The sequence below is a fragment of the Panicum virgatum genome, chromosome 3N (assembly GCF_016808335.1).
Source record: "Panicum virgatum strain AP13 chromosome 3N, P.virgatum_v5, whole genome shotgun sequence".
Classification (NCBI taxonomy): Eukaryota; Viridiplantae; Streptophyta; class Magnoliopsida; order Poales; family Poaceae; genus Panicum; species Panicum virgatum.
This window is the reverse complement of record NC_053147.1, coordinates 2,991,011-3,005,743: the sequence shown is the minus strand read 5'-3', so window position 1 is coordinate 3,005,743 and position 14,733 is coordinate 2,991,011. Positions and strand designations below refer to the sequence as shown.

Genomic DNA, 14,733 nt, shown 5'->3' with positions numbered 1-14,733 from the left:
GTCTACCCCTCGTCTGTTAAGTACACCTAACGGTGTTAACTTTTATGCAAAAGGACAAGTCTACCTCAGCTGCTTCCCTCTCTCTACCTTCACTGACATGTGGGCCCAAGGGGTCAGTGTGGCCCAAGCCGTGTCAAGGCAGGCCGGCGCCTTGACCCAGGGCGAGGATGCACCCACGACGCTGCGAACGGCGGCGCGGCCAGGCGAGGTCGAAGCAGGGCGGGAGGTGCGCGCACGACGTGTTCCAGGGCGAGGCGAAGCTCACCATGGCGGCGGACGGCGCGCGTGGCGAAGGCAGGCGGCACCGGCGGGAGGGGCTCGCCGGGGCTCCTGCACAGCAAGAGAGGAGGCCAGTTAAGGGGCGGAATCGGCCGAAGGGAGGGAGGGGAAACTCCCCACACGAGGAATCGAGCCCCGGCTCACCGCAGGCGACGAATCGCGGCGGCAACGGAGCTCCAGGCGGCGGCGGCAATGGAGCCCCAGCTGCCCAACGGGCGCGCGAGGAACGGGAAGGGCGACTGACATGCGGGCCCAAGTCGTCAGATTTTCCTTCAACCTTCAGCCGCCTTCATCCTTTCTTCCATGATGGCTATCCTGTGGGTGAGGACGATGGGGGAGGTGGTGAGGGCGACGAGAGAGGGGTTGCTGCGCGGGAGCACCACCGCCAGCCGCCGGGAGCGAACCGGGATGAGAGGACGGGGAGAGGGGATGACGACGAGAGAGGAGCCGCAGGGGCACTTTTGTCCTTTCGATCGCCTGTCTTTTCTTTTTTTTTTTTGCAGTTTATTTTAACCAGTACCAACGGTGTTATATAATAGGGGTAGACGGAGGGTTCGTTTGAGAAAAATGAGGGTAAAAACGCAAAGTTAAAAAAACAAGGACAAAATCACCATTGGCCTTCAAAGTAAGGGTAGGATCACCAAATTCCCAAGTTTTTTTTCATTGGATTTCTTATTAGCTATTCCTCTTCCTCTAGCAGTCTAGTCTTTCCGTCCCAAAAAAAAAAACAAATCATTCTAGCACTTAAAATTTGTTCCAAAAAATAAAACATCTTATCTAGTTAGAGAAAGTGTATGTGTATGCAAAAATCAATCGGTACCAAATATAGATAATAAAAATAAATAGAAGCAAACATATCATTTTACCTTTTTTGTTAATTTATTTTAGAATTCCTAAGGCGCAGATGCTTATTATAAAAAAGGCACAAGTACTTCTTGGTGACTCCACGACTTTTTGACTTGACTCTGACCGTACGTTACACGCGATGTGCGTGTTTTGGAGGCTTTCGAGCGCTGGGTTTTGCAGGCACATCTTGTGAGTTGTGACTACGATAAGCCCCTCCCTCAGGGAGGCTCCCTGTATGCTGATGCGGTCCGATGAAATGATCCATGGTTTGCTGATTTCCGTGTGATCATTGATGTGATCCGATGGATGCATCCGAATCGAGCTTCCAGGTCCCAGATATCAAAGCACAATTCAGAGTTTAGACCACGTCAACATCCAGAAAAGTTCCAAATATATAGACCACTTTCGCACACCAAATACGAAACACAGATGATTAGGAATACATGTGGATCCAATTTCCCCGACTTCCTGGGAACTTAGGAACAGTAATAACAATTAATCAGGACGAACCTCTACATTCTCTATGCACTGCCTAGCCACTAGCAACATCAGTCTTATCAGACCAACAAACCACATACACACGGTCCACAGCCTACAGACAATGGAAAACCTATTGCTGGTAACCAACAACCTCTATATGTGATTGTTCAATCGAATTACAATAATGGTCAAACATCAGAATCAGGGGCTACATCCCATGAATCTATAGATCCGGGACGAGGAAAAAAACACTTATCTCATTAACCTACATTTGAATTGTTCCCTGAGGGTGGTCCCAACAGCGAGTGGTGATTTGGAGCAGCCGAGTTGGGCATACCAGGGTTGAACATCATACTGGGCGAAGACGAGGATGGTGTGCCAGGGTGGATTGCTGAGAGCGGCAGGCGAGGCCCAAACAAGAGCATCTGTTGACGCTGCTGCAGCAGAGCAGCCATCTGGGGATGCCCCTGCATGTTGTTGGCATACATGGACGGCATGCTGGACTGCGGCATCGAGACCTGCATCATCTGCGGTCTAATGCTGGTGGCCTGATTCATTGGATTTGAAGACATGGTACTGCCACCTCCTGGTAGAGTGCCACCCGTCGAAGGTAACCGGGTTGATAATATTCGGACATGCTGAGCTGCCAGCTGCTGCCTCATCAGCTCAATCCGTTCGCTTTCCTTCAAGAGCATGGTCTCAACCTCCGCAAACTGCTTCAACTTCAACTCCAGTCTCTTTAGCTGCATGTCCACAAAAATGTCAAGCTGAAAGTGAGATCATTTGCTTTTTATCCAGCATTACTAGTATAAATTTCAAAAAGTTTTATCAAAGGAAAATGGTCCTAAGGCCTCACCACATTAAGAAAGGTTTGTGAACAATAATTGGTACAGCTGGTTAAAACAAGTTCCAGGGCAGTTAAAGTTTCAAAGCCAAAATCCATTTAGGACAGGTTTGAGGATGACAATTGGCCCAGCTGGTTGAATCCTCATGCTTGTTAGTAAAAGATTGTTTTAAAGAGTGAGGTATAAAGCCAATCTCAATGGGGGTGGGAGACTGGGAGTATCATGAGCATTAAATTTGCTGATATGGCAGAAGAGAGAGAAGGGGGAGTGTCATGGGATGTGAGAGGAGTGTCATGGTAGTGTCATCACCATGACACTCCTCCGGCTCAGTTACCTAGTTCAGTCTGGCCTAAGGGTTTTTTTGTTGAATTATCTATAAATACTGTCAGAACAGTTTTTTTTTCCCTTCGAACTATGAAACTACCAAGAATTGGCCAGATTAGTTAAGAACTGACCGGCTAGGCAAATGCAAATCCTAGCCTAATGGAGACTGTGTGTGTTTTCCCAGTCTTTCTTTCATGCTCAAAATCTCAATGTTTATCGATGTGTAACACTGTAGCCATCACTTTGAAATACCAAAACAAAAGACAAGACGGGAAATCATCTCAGAAATTCAAGGATGCTCGAGATTAATTATTTTGTTGATGATTACAAAAGGTTGCCTGGAGAATCTTCGATGCTGTAAACTGGTTAATGGTCTTTTCTGAAATAGTTAAGACTGGGGCACCTCTGCCCTAAAACTCTAAAACTCCAAAATATTATGCCAGAACAATTGCTTTCCTTCAAACTATAAAACAACTGAGAATCAGAAAGATTAGAACTGAACTTTTAGGCAAATGCCAAACCTTGAAAAATGGGAATTTGTGTTTTTTTCCCAGTGGATCTTTCATCCTAAAAACCTCCTCTTCATCTCACTATTTGGTCAATGTTGCTCAAATACAACTATGACTTTGGAAGTATCATATCAAAATATGCAACCAATATTATGTCAAGGGTGCTTGAGATTCAACTTTTTATCAACTAAGAACGAAAGGTTCTTCCAGAGATATAGCTAACTTAACTCAGAATCAGGGTTTCTTTTTTCTTCTGTCATAAAGATGCAAGCACTGACACAGTAATGGTGCACCAAAATGCAAAACAACACCAAAAAAGGTATGAGGGCCAGACATCAACATAGCAAAATTGCAACACCCATAAATTTGGTACTGCAACAAACCTGATGATTTATGATGGTTGCAGCTAATCTCTGAATTTCGCGCTCTTCCTGATCTGCAAAAAGTTTGGACTTTGTTGCAGCAGCTGAAAAGCCACAAATGGCAGCATGTTTGACAGTTTCAGGAGAGATGGACGACGAGGGTCCTGTTTCAGAATAAGATTTCATTTTATAATATAATATATTGCAGAATAAGATTGTAAAAGAAAGGGAATTACTAATTTGTGGAACAAAACACTTACCATAATTTTGACGAGCAGAATGACCCACGGCATTGATGCCTTCTGAACACATCCTTAACAGAATGGAAAAGACCATATTAAAATATAGCTCCAGTAATGTGAGACCAAAAGAGAAAATAAATCAAGTACTATTAATAAAAAAACTATTTATTGCATTCTAGGTATAAAATCAACATGACAAGTCAGAATCAGCAAATGTTCATTAATTACATCACTAGACATCCCTTATTGCAGCCCAGGTGGCTTACCTGGAATCATCTCTTGTCAAAACTGATAATGCTGCACTTGCACAGGCTGCTGCAACCCTTGGTCCTACTTCAGAGGCCAAAAACGCAACCTGCAAAACATCTCTGAATAAGTAAGACCGGAGATATATAGATCTCTGCAGCAGATTGACCATTGACAGATACAATAAGAACACAAAACTGCATGTGCTGGGGTACAACCATGATCCGCAAAACTTTTTTAACCTATTTATTCCTTTTGTTCCCTTAATATATGGCTTCCAACCCACCAGTGGTGCATGTTCAGAGATAGCATCTTCACACTGAAATGTAACTGCACTCGATATTCTGATCAAGTGTACACACATGGATTTCCAATTATCGTGGAGTGGCCCTTATGATTATACAACTGGTGCCCTAATCAAGTATTTTGTGAACTTGAGCAGCAAATTATAACTAAAAGACAAATGTGGGTACAGCTTTCCACCAGAATTGTATGTCTTTTTAATTTTGATGCCTGATCAGCTATCAATCAAACAAGCTGCAGTAAACTGTCTAGTCGCTATCGAATCAATTTCTAAGGTAATACAGCATAGAACATGGATTAGCAAATAGCAACTCCAGAGTCATGGTTGGCAACTACATATACACGGTATTAAGTTCACAGATAATTTTTCTTTGAGACAGTAAGGGTTTGGTTAAAAAAGATCAGTCACAGAAACCTAAAATTTGTAGTACAGATGTATGCACATCACTGGACCATATAAAAGGCCAGTGAAGACAAGTGTCAATGCATTCAGACATTTCAGTATGCAAATTTGAATATAGAAGTGCATAAGTTTGTAACTCACCAGTGACATGACCGGATTAGCAGAATTAATGAATGGAATCTGGTTTCCAGATTGGCTACTTTGATGTAAACAACCTAAAGAACAAATCATCAGCCAAAAATAAAGGAGGCTGATAAAATTTGCGATCTGAATACCAGAGTGTAATAAAATGAGAAAGTTTGTTTAACAAATAGAAAACACACCTGAAGTACTGCCATTGGAATCTGAATGCAAAAACCCATTGCTTTGAATTCTGGATGGTAGGGATGCTTCTGGCACTTCAATGTTCTCCAACAAACCATCTTCCACTGGGAGACGAATAAAATGGTGAATACATTGTGCTTTTGACTTTGTTCCGACATGCCCTGCAATATGGTTCCAGTTATCATTGAACTTCTCAATGCCCTCCAACAACAGTAAAGTTTCCTGATCAGTCCATCTGTCCCCATCAGTGTCTGATCGATCCTTCATCCCATCCACTCTCTGAAAATCTAAGCTTGAATGCCCAGTAACAAATCTTGCACTGTGGAAGCAATCTGAACAAAGAGCAATGTCTGCCTGCTCCACCAGTTAAATAAGACCAACTTGTTAGGCTGATAGTCTCATTTATATGCTTCTTTGATGAAAATATCAAATTTACAAAAGAAATCAAAATAATTATATCAGTCCGCCTTAACAGAACGACCGCATTAAAATGAATATCATTCTTAAAATATGACGCTTCGAAATAAAGCACATATATAGGAAAAATCAGTGTAATGCATATAATGCACTAAAACCAAATACTCAATCAATTCAGAAAGATTATTAAGAAAATCAAATAATACATGGCAGGCTTCACAGCCAGTAAATGGACTCTTGGTGGTCACAATAAATGCCGTTAATTAAAATGGTCAGCTATTTTGAATAGTGAGTCATGTGGTAAACAAATGCTGAGTTTTGAATGTACGATAACCAATAACAGTATCATTCTACATAGTTAATGATGAACAAAATAGACCAATATGAGGATATGCATGTGAAGTGGATTGTATAACCAAAGACCAATACGAGGATATGTATGTGAAGTGGATTGTATAACCAAGATTCCTGACGACATAATTAAGGAGCAAAAATATGAAGAATGAAGTAGGACTAAGTAGAAATTTTTTATTGTGCACACACCTCCTTTTGTGACTCGTAGTGTAAACTGGGCAAAGTTTGTGAGCAGAAACTACAAAAAGTCTCTGATAAGCGCTCCCAGATCTTCTCGTCCAAATTCGCAGAATCAATATCACCATTTGCCACCACTGAAGCAGATGAAGTTGACACCACAGAAGCTATATCATCTGCCCGGATACTGCATTTTGGCCGATCAAACAAAACCAAACCATCAATCGATTTCATCGGTGCAGATACCAGTTGCAGCTCCCCTGTTGTCTCCTCCTTGATTAGTGATGCTGCCATCCTGAGGCCACGGTGCACAGACCCCGTTGCAAGGTAATTAATGATCCCCCAAGATTCCAGGAACCTAACTATCCTACTCAGGTCATACAATTCAGGTGTGCTTGTGACAAGCCCCTGGCACTCTGCAAACACGAGTCTTTTCCCAGGACGCTCCAAATACTTTGCAATCACCTTATTCCTCAACATCATGTACTTCTCTGGTATTTGCCCCTGGGATTTTCCAGAGAAGTACTGCGGCACAACCTGCCTCTCCAATCTGTGCACCGTTGTTGGCATGAACCAATCTACAATCAGGAATGGACAAATGCCCCCCAAAAATTCATATTAATAGTTTGTTCTACCAGGTAGTGTCAATGGCAACAATTATTTTTAGTGCCAAGAAGAAACCTGAGTGCCTGGGCACGATGTGAAGTCTGCCGTAGAACTGCTTGTGCACTCCACATCCCTCCATGAGTGGAGGCGGGGTGCAGACATACGTGGACGGCTTGTCAGGGTCGTGTGACAGGGACGGGTGGTCGGGCAGCATCGCCGAGATCACCTGGAGCTGACCGTGCGAAATGTTCTCGAGAACGGGTACCGAGGCTGGGGCGGCCGGAGCACCGTCGGCACCGGCCGCCGCGCGCTCCGCGTCGACGATAGCAAGCACCGAGGGGTGAGGCCGGCCGACGGAGCGGCGGACGGCCACGGGGAAGGAGGAGATCGGCTCGGCGGGAGATGAAAGCACCTCCGCCCCGCGGAGGTCGAGCACGGGGTCGTCATCGCCGCCGCCGCCGCCGCCGGCAGCTAGGGTTCCGCCGCCCCCGTTGGCAGAGGCGCCGCGGGGCGCGTCCTCGTCGCCGTTCGCCGCCGCGGCGGAGTCAGAATCGTCGGAGTGGTCGGCCTGCTGCTTGGACGGGGAAGGGCTGGCGGCGGCGCGCTTCCGCTTCCGCCACTTGGCCCGCGCATCTGGAGTGGAAGAGGGGCGGAGTTAGGGTTCTGGGGGGTGCGGGAATTGCGAGGCGCAAAGAGGGCTTGGCGGGGCGCGTACCTGAGGTGGAGGAGGCCTTGCGCGGCATCGTCGCCGGCGCTCGCGGCGGCGGAAGAGGCGGAGGTGGTGGGAGCCCGGAGAGTGTGCCCGCGAGCGAGGGGACCACGGCGATTGGTCGGAAGCACGTGCAAGGGGAGTGAGCCGATCGAGGAGTACTTTCAGCTCATTCGAATTTCTTCCTCTAGGGCCGTGTTTGGTTACGAAATTCAAAATTCAAAAAAAAAATTTCGGCACATGCATGGAGACTTAAATCTAGACGAAATAAAAAACGTATTGCGACTGCTGTCTGTAAATGGCGAGACGAATCTAATGAACCTAATTAGGCTGTAATTAGATGCTAAATTGCTACATTAATGCTACAGTAAACAACCTCTAATGACGGATTGATTAGGCTCATTAGATTCGTCTCGCGATTTACAGACGAGTTCTGTAATTATTTTTGTGAATAGTCTATGTTTAGTATTTCAAATGTAGAAAGATGCCTTTTCAAAAATTTTACCGAGCGCAACCAAACACGGCCTAGATTTGAATTTTGTGTGGAACAGACGTACAGTTAGTAGGGTTCAACTGGCCGGGATAAATTTTAAAGCTCAAACCTAAATATTAGGTTTAAGTTTAGTTTATGCTTTCCTAATAATCTTATAATAGGCAAAACACGCACGGAAGGGAAGGAATTTACGAAATGGTGAGGTGGCAATTGTGTAACTCCAACCGAAAAATGATGGCTACTTTTGTTGAAGTATGGACGGGTATTGGGTAAATTTTAAGATGGTAGCACTGTATATGTATAGAAGGCCAAAGGACCTCTAGCTGACTTGGTTAGGGGAACCCAGCGGCACTCCTCAGGTCCTGGGTTCGACTCCTCATGGGAGCGAATTTCAGGTTGAGGTTAAAAAAATCCCCTCGCCTGCCTCATGTCCAAAGCACTGTGGAGCCCGGCCTAACTCACAAGGCGACGGGCCCCCGTGTACGGGTGGGGCATGGGTTCGGGGATTTTCTTGGCCTGCTGTGAAAAGGTCATTCTACCTCTCAAAAAATACCGTGGGGGCGGTCTTACCCCCGCAGGTCAAGTTTTTTTTTTGTATATGTATAGAAGACGGATTAGAATTTTATATACATTATAGAATTTTATACATATCAATTGCTTCTATATATGCGTAGGTAACTATGTAATTGTGGATTAACAATTTTGTAAGTTTTTTCGAAACAATCCCTACAGGTATTGGATGGAGTACTTGACTAATGTGATGAAAATATGTTAGGTAAGAGGAAAAAAGAGGGAAATATCTGAGCACACTACGCATGACTAAAAGCATCTAACTTAGCACACAACCTTTAGTGTGCATTGATACCGTATTACAAAAATTAGGGCACATTTGGCATGATGACCAATAGGCGTTTATGTAAATATGTCGAGTTCTTGGAGCAAATTGTACTCAGCAACTAAATTTCGCCTTTTGAATGCATGAATTATGTTGCTGTGTTCCTCTTGCCATACAATTTTCCTAGAGCAGTTTTGTTCTCTGTAGTTGAAAATGCGGGTGTTTCCCATCAAATTGCATTGTCACTAAAAACAAAAGGACAGTAGCAATCTCTATCCATGATTCCGTTAGAGAAGATCAAGGATTTGTTCATAAGGAGTTAGCCTTTTTGGGTAATAACGTGTTATATCATGTGAAGCCCAATCCTTAGGGATGACGAGCGCGTCAACTGGATGCATTCCGGAGTTGGAGGTCACCGAAAATTGAAATGCCAATGTTAGGCTGCTATCTGCCATGATCATCAATGCGTCACCTCATCAGGGAGCAAGAAAGGAAATATAATGCACAAGATGTAAGTTGAGAAATGTTCCGTGCCATACTGGACATCCACAGGTGCAGTTCAGTTAAAGTTTTTGGGCGAGTTCATCACATTTAACCCATCACAAGTCTACCGGAAATGCAGTGACAGCATAGCGATGGAGATTAGCCTTGTGCGGCATCTCAGAAGCACCGAGAAAGACACCTTCCAGGGCTTGCAAATGTTCATAATCGGTCATTACCAGAAGCGTTCCTCTTTGTAAACTTCTCTCAGAACACCAACGTTTGTGGCATGTTGAAAAGAGCACGAATAGTCTCGCTGGCAACATCCAAAAGTTGAAGATACTCATCTGCACCATCGACCAAGCACTGCAAACTCCCCACAAAGGGAGAAAAGAAATAAGAAAATGTAATGGAGAGACATAATTCCGAAGGCTCAGTATTTTGGACATGTATGGATATGGTAGTGGATGCACACTAAATGAGAATAAATGGAACTCCAAAATGGCAGGTTTCAACATTAAGGTACCACTCGACTGGCCATGCGTGAAGAGAAAGTTCCAAGTTTCCTTTACAATAATACTCAAGATAACAAGAAAAATGTTGAATTAATGTAGTATGTAATTTAAGTCCGACAAACCTTATCAGTTTCCCCAAGCTTTTTACATATCCTTGCCTTTTGCTCATCTGGAATATCGTCTGCGCTAACAATCACATCTAGAAACTGAATAATTACTTCAGTTAGTGGTAGTTATAAGATGACAATAACTAGAGTATGATATCTAGATACAAAAAGTAAGTAAATGACCTGTGCCATCAGCTGTGAAACTGGATATCCCTCGGCGATAATATTGCTAACTTCTTTGTTTGCCACGTCAAATTCACCAGACCTGCAGGCTGCAAGCAGTGACTTGACAACATCTTCCGGGATGACCTGACACAGGGAGGCCAACATGATGAATGGTAGAGTTCAGTTTCCAAAGAAAGCTAAGGCAGTTTCTAACTGTTCGCTCAGTCCTTCAATTACTTGCACGACAGAAGTTGTCATGACATGACATAAATTTCCAAGCAAAGCAAAAATTCTTTTATATCCCAAAAATTCCTTACTGAAGACAATACCAAGATCCACTTTACCAAGTTCTGTAGAGAGAAACCATAGAAAATATGAACTTTTCAAACCCATGCGCCAAGGTAAAATAATGTTACTAACTTACTATCCGAAACAAAAAACCATACGCTCCAGCATCATATAGTATAGGAACTAGAAAATTTGTAATGAGGTAAGTTAGCCTCTTCACATCACAGACAAAAGAGAAGAAAAGTGAATGGTGCTGTACCCCAGAAACACTGATCAAGTCAGCGGAGGAAATAGAAGATCCAAATAAGCGGGCTGCACTCTGAAAAAAGAAAAGGTATATGAAGCTAAGGTCAACTGAGAACTGACTGCAGCATTATGCAAAAGAGCAGATTCAGAAAACTGACCTGAAGATAGGTTATAGCACGACGAAGATCACCTTGAGAAATGGCACTCAGTGTGGATAGAGCCTAATTTGAAAATTCAAAGCATCTCAACATGAGTAATCATCATTAGCATAAAGAATGAGCGAAATAGTTCACCCTATAATTATCATAATAATTCATGACGCAGTTAAGTATCATCTGATCCATCAGGAGTGAGCCTAATTTAAATAATACCTGAGAATCAAGATTGAGACCTTCTTCATTGCATATATGCATAATGCGATTGCTCATCACGTCTTCTGAAAGAGGCTTGAACCTAAACTTTGCACATCTCGATGCAAGTGGTTCTATTATCCTGTAACATAGATTAACAATAATGAATTTCAGAATATCAATACTTGTACCATAGAAGAATATAAGATCAAGTTGACAAAATACCTGCTGATATAGTTGCATATAAAAAAGAATCTGGTCACTTTGGAGTAAGTCTCCATAGTACGCCTCAAAGCATTCTACAGAAGGGCATTAAATATCACAAACTTACCATATGCAATAGGTCTAAATCATTCCAAATAGATTGAGTGTATGTGACAATATACCTGGGCATCTTCTGTCATAGAATCAGCTTCATCAAGTATAATAATCTTGTAAGGTGGGCAGGGATAACCACTGAAGTCCACCACAGCAAGAAAACTAGTCAGGAGTTTAAAAATCAAATGAGCATTGAAAATCTTTCTAATTTTGATGAGCTTACGCTTTCCGTGTAGTACCAACAGCAACAGCAGCAAAGTTCTTGATTTTCGTCCTCACCACATTAATTCCGCGATCATCACTAGCATTGAGCTCCAAAACTCTCGACTTGTACAGCTCTGGACTGTGTTATGGAAAGAGGACCAGAAAACTGTGAGTCCTTAAACCTTCTGAGAGTAGTGTTGCATAGTTTACTTAAAAAAGAGTTTCTAATTCCATTTCTTTATTTACTTGTCACGATTACAGAGATTTCATGAATAAATAAGAGAGATAGCCATCACGTGCCTAAAACAGATAAAGGAGGCGAAGCTAAATTGGTTGACAATCATTCTAAATAAGTTAAGATTTTTTGCAAGTTCAAGAGGAAGTGGAACTTTGCTATTTTTGTAATAATTAGAGCTCATTCTAAATGGATGTTTTAAACACATATAGTTTCATTTTTTGCTGCTCTTCAGTTGCATGAAATAATTAACTTGAGTTGCAACTTAACTATGTATCATTCAACTCATTAGGGCTACACAAACATATATATTGGCTAATGACTGGCATGTCTAGGAATCAACAATGACCTAGAAATAAAGATTTACACTTTGAGGATGTTCAGTTCAATTCTTAAGATTTTACAAACAGACATGTCAATCTTTGCCAAATAAGTCAATATTCTGAGTTTCTAACATCTCGATGGTCCATCCTTAATGGGAACGACCACTGAGCAACTTCCCCATAAACAAAGCAACTTTGCGTACCCCTATGTAGATCCACATACAAGTCATTCAACAGAAGTTCTAACTATTCTAATTAAAAGGATGTCTATGGAACCTAGGAAGCTAGAACGGACAGTGCATGCAATGAAATTAGAGGTATCACTGTTCTTTTGGTCACTTAAAAAGGATTGAGCGTAGCAAGATGCACAATAGCCATCTATCGCTCCACTGCCATTACACTGGCAGTGGAAAGTACAAGACAATCCAATATTACACAGTACATTATTCATACTAGGCAACCAAACCGAGAAGACAGAAACCAAAGTGACAAAAAAAGAAAACGTCAAGGAAGAGGGTGTACCCATAGAGCTGGTAGGCGATGGCGAGCGCGGTGGTGGTCTTCCCCGTGCCCGGCGGGCCGTAGAAAAGCATGTGCGGCAGCTGCGAGGGACCAAACAGCAAATAAGAGAGATCTCCAAGGGGTTCTTGCGAATAGAAACGATGAATTTGGGGGACCGGAGGAGGGTTAGGGTTTAGCGGAGGCTCACATCGGCAGTCTGGAGGGTGTTGGTGAGCACCCGAATCACCTCCTCCTGGTGCGCGACGTCCTTCACCTGCCTCGGCCGGCTGCAGTTGCAGGAGGAACCGGCGCGATTAGAGCGAAGTCACGGGGGCTCCATTCCGAATCCGGGGAAAAATTGGGAGGAATGAGAAGGGGACGGGTGGGGGCATACTATTTCTCCACCCATGGCTGCGACATCGGCACTAGCGGGGCCATCTCCTAGTCTTCCGCCGGAGCGGTCGCCGCCGGTGGTGGTTGCTGTGCGCGCTGGCGGCGGTGGCGAGTGGGCGGGCTTCACCTGCGTTTTCGCGCGCTGCGATTTTCTGGGTTCTCTCGGCCGAGGGTATTTTGGTGGGGGCTCGAGAGAGGCCGGAGGAAGGCCCAGAAGATGGGTCGTCAGTCGCGCTTTTTTCATTTTCATGTCGCCATGCAGGTGGCGACAGATCTAAATATATATCGAGGTTCGGTTGTCTAGGGCGCATTAAATAGTGAATTTGTAAAATCGATATAAAATCATAAAAAAATCATAAAAATACAAACTCAATTGTTTTGGATTCCATGAAACAAGATCTACAACTTCTGTTATATAAAGTTTTTCATTTGATCAATGTATCTTGCTCTATTTTAAATACCAGTTTAATGCACTTTTATTTAAATCTCAAGATCCATCCTTTGGATGCATGTCATCTTTGTACAGAGTGTTGCATATGGTGAGCATAGGCTTGTACAAAATTGGTAGGTACAGAAAACATTTCTAGAATAAGTTTTTAAATTAGATCTTGCAATATGTCTAGTTTAAATGAGTTATTTATCCATGCTGCTATACTGAGTATTAGAACCCATAAATTTTACAGTACCATTATTTTATTTCCTAAGAGCTATAAAAAAAATTTGGTAAATTTTAGATAAGCACAACTAGACCAAATGAATTATTTCATATTTTTCTAGGTACAAGAACTATTTTCTTGATTTCGATACATTGATCAAATGAAAAACTTTATGTAACAGAAGTTGTAGATCTTATTTCATAGAATCCAGAACAGTTGAGTTTGTATTTTTCCAATTTTACTATGAATTTATATCAATTTTACAAGTTTGCTGTTTAATACGCCCTGGGCGCCAGGACCTAAATGTAAATTTTTTTACATTTAGGTCATGTCACCAACTGGATGGGCGACAGACACCTTATCGCCCATTAGTGGGGGCGACAGACACCCATTTTTAAAATTTTTCCTATTCGCCATATATTTTTGAAATTTTGTTTTTTAAATATAAAAATGAAAAAAGCTCGTCAGTCAACAGACAAGTGAGCCGATGTACTTGTGGCCCACAGTTGAGTGACATGAGAGGCTCAGGTAGGCGTGGGTCAAGCTACCGCAATCATCAAACAGAGGATTTGGTGAGCAAAGCAGAGACAAGCAGCACGGGTTCAGTTAGTTTACGCTTGAGTTGGAGTCGGCGTGTGTTTACATCCAAACTTCAAAATTCTAAAAAGTGTAAATCGTCTGCCTGGTGTATTAAATATAGTAAAAAAATCGCATTACACAAATAGATTGTAAATCGCGAGACGAATCTAATGGACATAAATAGATCGTGGTTAGACACTAAAATGCTATAGTAAAGCTACAGTAAACATGTGTCGGGTACCACGATTAGGGACACCCTAATCGGGGTACTAAGATCGCTTTAAAACACGAACACATGTTAAGATAACTGGGCCCACGAAGGCACACGACCTCCTTCCAATCTGAAAGAAAGGAAAGGACTCGACGAAGCCCAGCATGCGGCCCATTCGCACCCCTCTCGGGCCCGCGGGACGATCTCCGCCTCGCTCGAGGGCTCCTATCGAGACCCTCGGCAACGCCCCGCATCTCCGCCTCGCTCGAGGGTAGCGGAACTACCCTCGAGCAAGCAACGCACCTCCGTCTCGCTCGAGGACACCCCTCGGCATAAGGACAAACGGCCCCGCCGCTCAACCGCTTGCCGTACGGGGGAATTAAAAGCCGACCACTCCTCCACGGCGCC

At 43.3% G+C, this 14,733-nt stretch overlaps 2 protein-coding genes across 2 annotated transcripts; both read right to left on the bottom strand.

Moving 5' to 3' along the window:
• Positions 1-1,542: 1,542 nt before the first annotated feature.
• On the bottom strand, positions 1,543-7,592 carry LOC120663729 (SWI/SNF complex subunit SWI3C-like). The gene is made up of 9 exons (XM_039942625.1): positions 7,433-7,592; positions 6,793-7,350; positions 6,124-6,689; positions 5,163-5,517; positions 4,981-5,054; positions 4,154-4,242; positions 3,906-3,958; positions 3,667-3,809; positions 1,543-2,348 (listed from the first exon to the last, which is right to left on the bottom strand). Exons 1-9 carry the CDS (start codon positions 7,458-7,460, stop codon positions 1,866-1,868), a joined length of 2,349 nt encoding a protein of 782 aa, XP_039798559.1. The 5' UTR covers positions 7,461-7,592; the 3' UTR covers positions 1,543-1,865.
• Positions 7,593-9,235: 1,643 nt separating this feature from the next.
• On the bottom strand, positions 9,236-13,069 carry LOC120663728 (replication factor C subunit 2). Its single transcript, XM_039942624.1, has 12 exons — positions 12,881-13,069; positions 12,695-12,773; positions 12,508-12,587; positions 11,447-11,566; positions 11,292-11,361; positions 11,131-11,204; positions 10,927-11,047; positions 10,714-10,776; positions 10,569-10,628; positions 10,040-10,165; positions 9,872-9,955; positions 9,236-9,600 (listed from the first exon to the last, which is right to left on the bottom strand). The coding sequence occupies exons 1-12, from the start codon at positions 12,922-12,924 to the stop codon at positions 9,502-9,504; spliced, it is 1,020 nt and encodes a 339-aa protein (XP_039798558.1). The 5' UTR covers positions 12,925-13,069; the 3' UTR covers positions 9,236-9,501.
• Positions 13,070-14,733: the final 1,664 nt, after the last annotated feature.

Excerpts from the sequence above, each read along its gene's own strand:
- LOC120663729 (XM_039942625.1), bottom strand. The coding sequence starts at position 7,460 with ATGCCGCGCAAGGCCTCCTCCACCTCAG. Across the intron at positions 7,351-7,432 it reads CAAGGCCTCCTCCACCTCAG|ATGCGCGGGCCAAGTGGCGG; the intron begins GTACGCGCCCCG and ends CTTCCACTCCAG. Across the intron at positions 2,349-3,666 it reads CAACCATCATAAATCATCAG|CTAAAGAGACTGGAGTTGAA; the intron begins GTTTGTTGCAGT and ends GTGGACATGCAG.
- LOC120663728 (XM_039942624.1), bottom strand. The coding sequence starts at position 12,924 with ATGGCCCCGCTAGTGCCGATGTCGCAGCCATGGGTGGAGAAATA. Across the intron at positions 12,774-12,880 it reads CAGCCATGGGTGGAGAAATA|CCGGCCGAGGCAGGTGAAGG; the intron begins GTATGCCCCCAC and ends CTGCAACTGCAG. Across the intron at positions 10,629-10,713 it reads GTGCTATAACCTATCTTCAG|AGTGCAGCCCGCTTATTTGG; the intron begins GTCAGTTTTCTG and ends TTCTTTTTTCAG.